The sequence below is a fragment of the Trichomycterus rosablanca genome, chromosome 7 (genome assembly GCF_030014385.1).
Source record: "Trichomycterus rosablanca isolate fTriRos1 chromosome 7, fTriRos1.hap1, whole genome shotgun sequence".
Classification (NCBI taxonomy): Eukaryota; Metazoa; Chordata; class Actinopteri; order Siluriformes; family Trichomycteridae; genus Trichomycterus; species Trichomycterus rosablanca.
Genome location: NC_085994.1, coordinates 34676934 through 34678504, shown reverse-complemented (window position 1 = coordinate 34678504; position 1571 = coordinate 34676934). Strand labels below are relative to the sequence as shown.

The 1571-nt window shown below is 43.3% G+C and overlaps 1 protein-coding gene across 1 annotated transcript; it reads left to right on the top strand.

The window, feature by feature from the left end:
* The first annotated feature begins 225 nt into the window (after positions 1–225).
* LOC134317893 (C2 calcium-dependent domain-containing protein 4C) lies at positions 226–1365 on the top strand. Its single transcript, XM_062998624.1, has one exon. It carries the CDS (start codon positions 226–228, stop codon positions 1363–1365), a length of 1140 nt encoding a protein of 379 aa, XP_062854694.1.
* The last annotated feature ends 206 nt before the right edge of the window (positions 1366–1571 follow it).

Sequence of the window (1571 nt, the reverse complement as noted above, 5' to 3'; positions counted from 1 at the left end):
AGCTGTTAAAAAAGCATTGTAGCGACATTTGTGAAGCCAAGCAACCTGTTGTAAATTGGATTCAGGAACATTCACATTAATTTGCATCCATCAAATACTAATATGGGTGTCATGAGGTGAAAATCAGAGCTAAAATAAATAACTGCAATACAGGCATTGTGAAATCAAGAACTGCTGAAAATATTCTCTTTTTTGTTCACAGATTTTGAATTGCTACTAGAGGTGATGTGGATCCTTCAAAAAGTCCAAGACAGAGCTGAGAGCCTGCCAGTGGAGATCAGTCGACTGGTAGGTAAGAGCTCTGTGGATATCTCAGCTAAGGCAAACCTACTCAACAAACTTCACAGCAACGTCCTGACTCCAGACAAAATCCCAGACTTTTTCCTGCCTCCTAGGCTAAGCAGACGCTCTCTTGAGGCAGTGGAGAACATTGTTACTAATTACCTCTGTGAAAATGAAGCCAACTGCAGCCAGAACTTCCTACCAAAACCTAACATGACTACAGTAATAAAAAGCAATGCTAAGAACAAGGATATCATGGTGCAATTATGTCCAAAAAAATCAATTCCATTTTCATTAAAAAGTTATGAGTCTGGATTTTCTGAGAGTCCAAACACACGGCGCAAGGAGTCACTGTTTCATTCAACATTTTCCAACTACAAGCTGAAACACATAACCAAAAGGGAGGTGCCAAGACTGCCCTCCATAACAGTGCTAAAGGTGAAAAGTTTGGAAAGTGACACCAGTTTATCTGCTGACTCCTCTCCATACAGCTCGCCACCTACAATCAGGAGCAAGCATGATAAAGGCTTCTTGTCATGTTCAACATCCAATGAGTCTCTTCAAAAAGAAGTTCCACAGAGCTCCAGAATTAAGTCTGAAAGTATTACAAAGGCAAATCATGTTGATAAAGTTACCTCATCAACCCTAGCCCCACCCCTACAGTTCCCAGTGGACATGCTGCACTGTCAGGAGCAACTCCATAGCGAGCATGTTCTCCTTTTTCCACACAGAGGATGTATTCGTCTCTCTGCCTGTAGTGTGACCAGAGATCAAGTCACCATCCGAATCCGCGTTATCTCGGTGGAGGACATGCGTGAACCCGGTGACCCCAGACCCCTTCACTGTGGGCTTAACTTGTGCCTGAGCCCAGGCAAGCTACAACGTCAGCATAGTGCCATAATTAGGAACTGTCGCAACCCAGTGTTTAATGAGGACTTCTTCTTTACAAAGCCGGAAGGACAGGAGCTAGGACTGCAGGATTTCTCTCTAAGGGTAAAAGTACTGGAGAAAAGCAGTGGACTGGGGAGAGCAACAGTGCTAGGGGCTGTGGTCAAACCACTCACTGAGCTATTAGCACTATAGCGACACAGCCCTCATGTTTTATTTGCTTTTCTAACAACATCCACTTATCTGAAAGGCTTGCCTTGCTTATGTTGGGTTATCATTATAGCTTACAGTGTCTCAATTCAGCCCAAATGAGTCAAATAGGGTTCAGGTCAGCAAAACAGAGCAGGTCAGTCAAATAGCATACCAAACATTTTTTAGAGATTTGCTTTGTGGTCCATTGG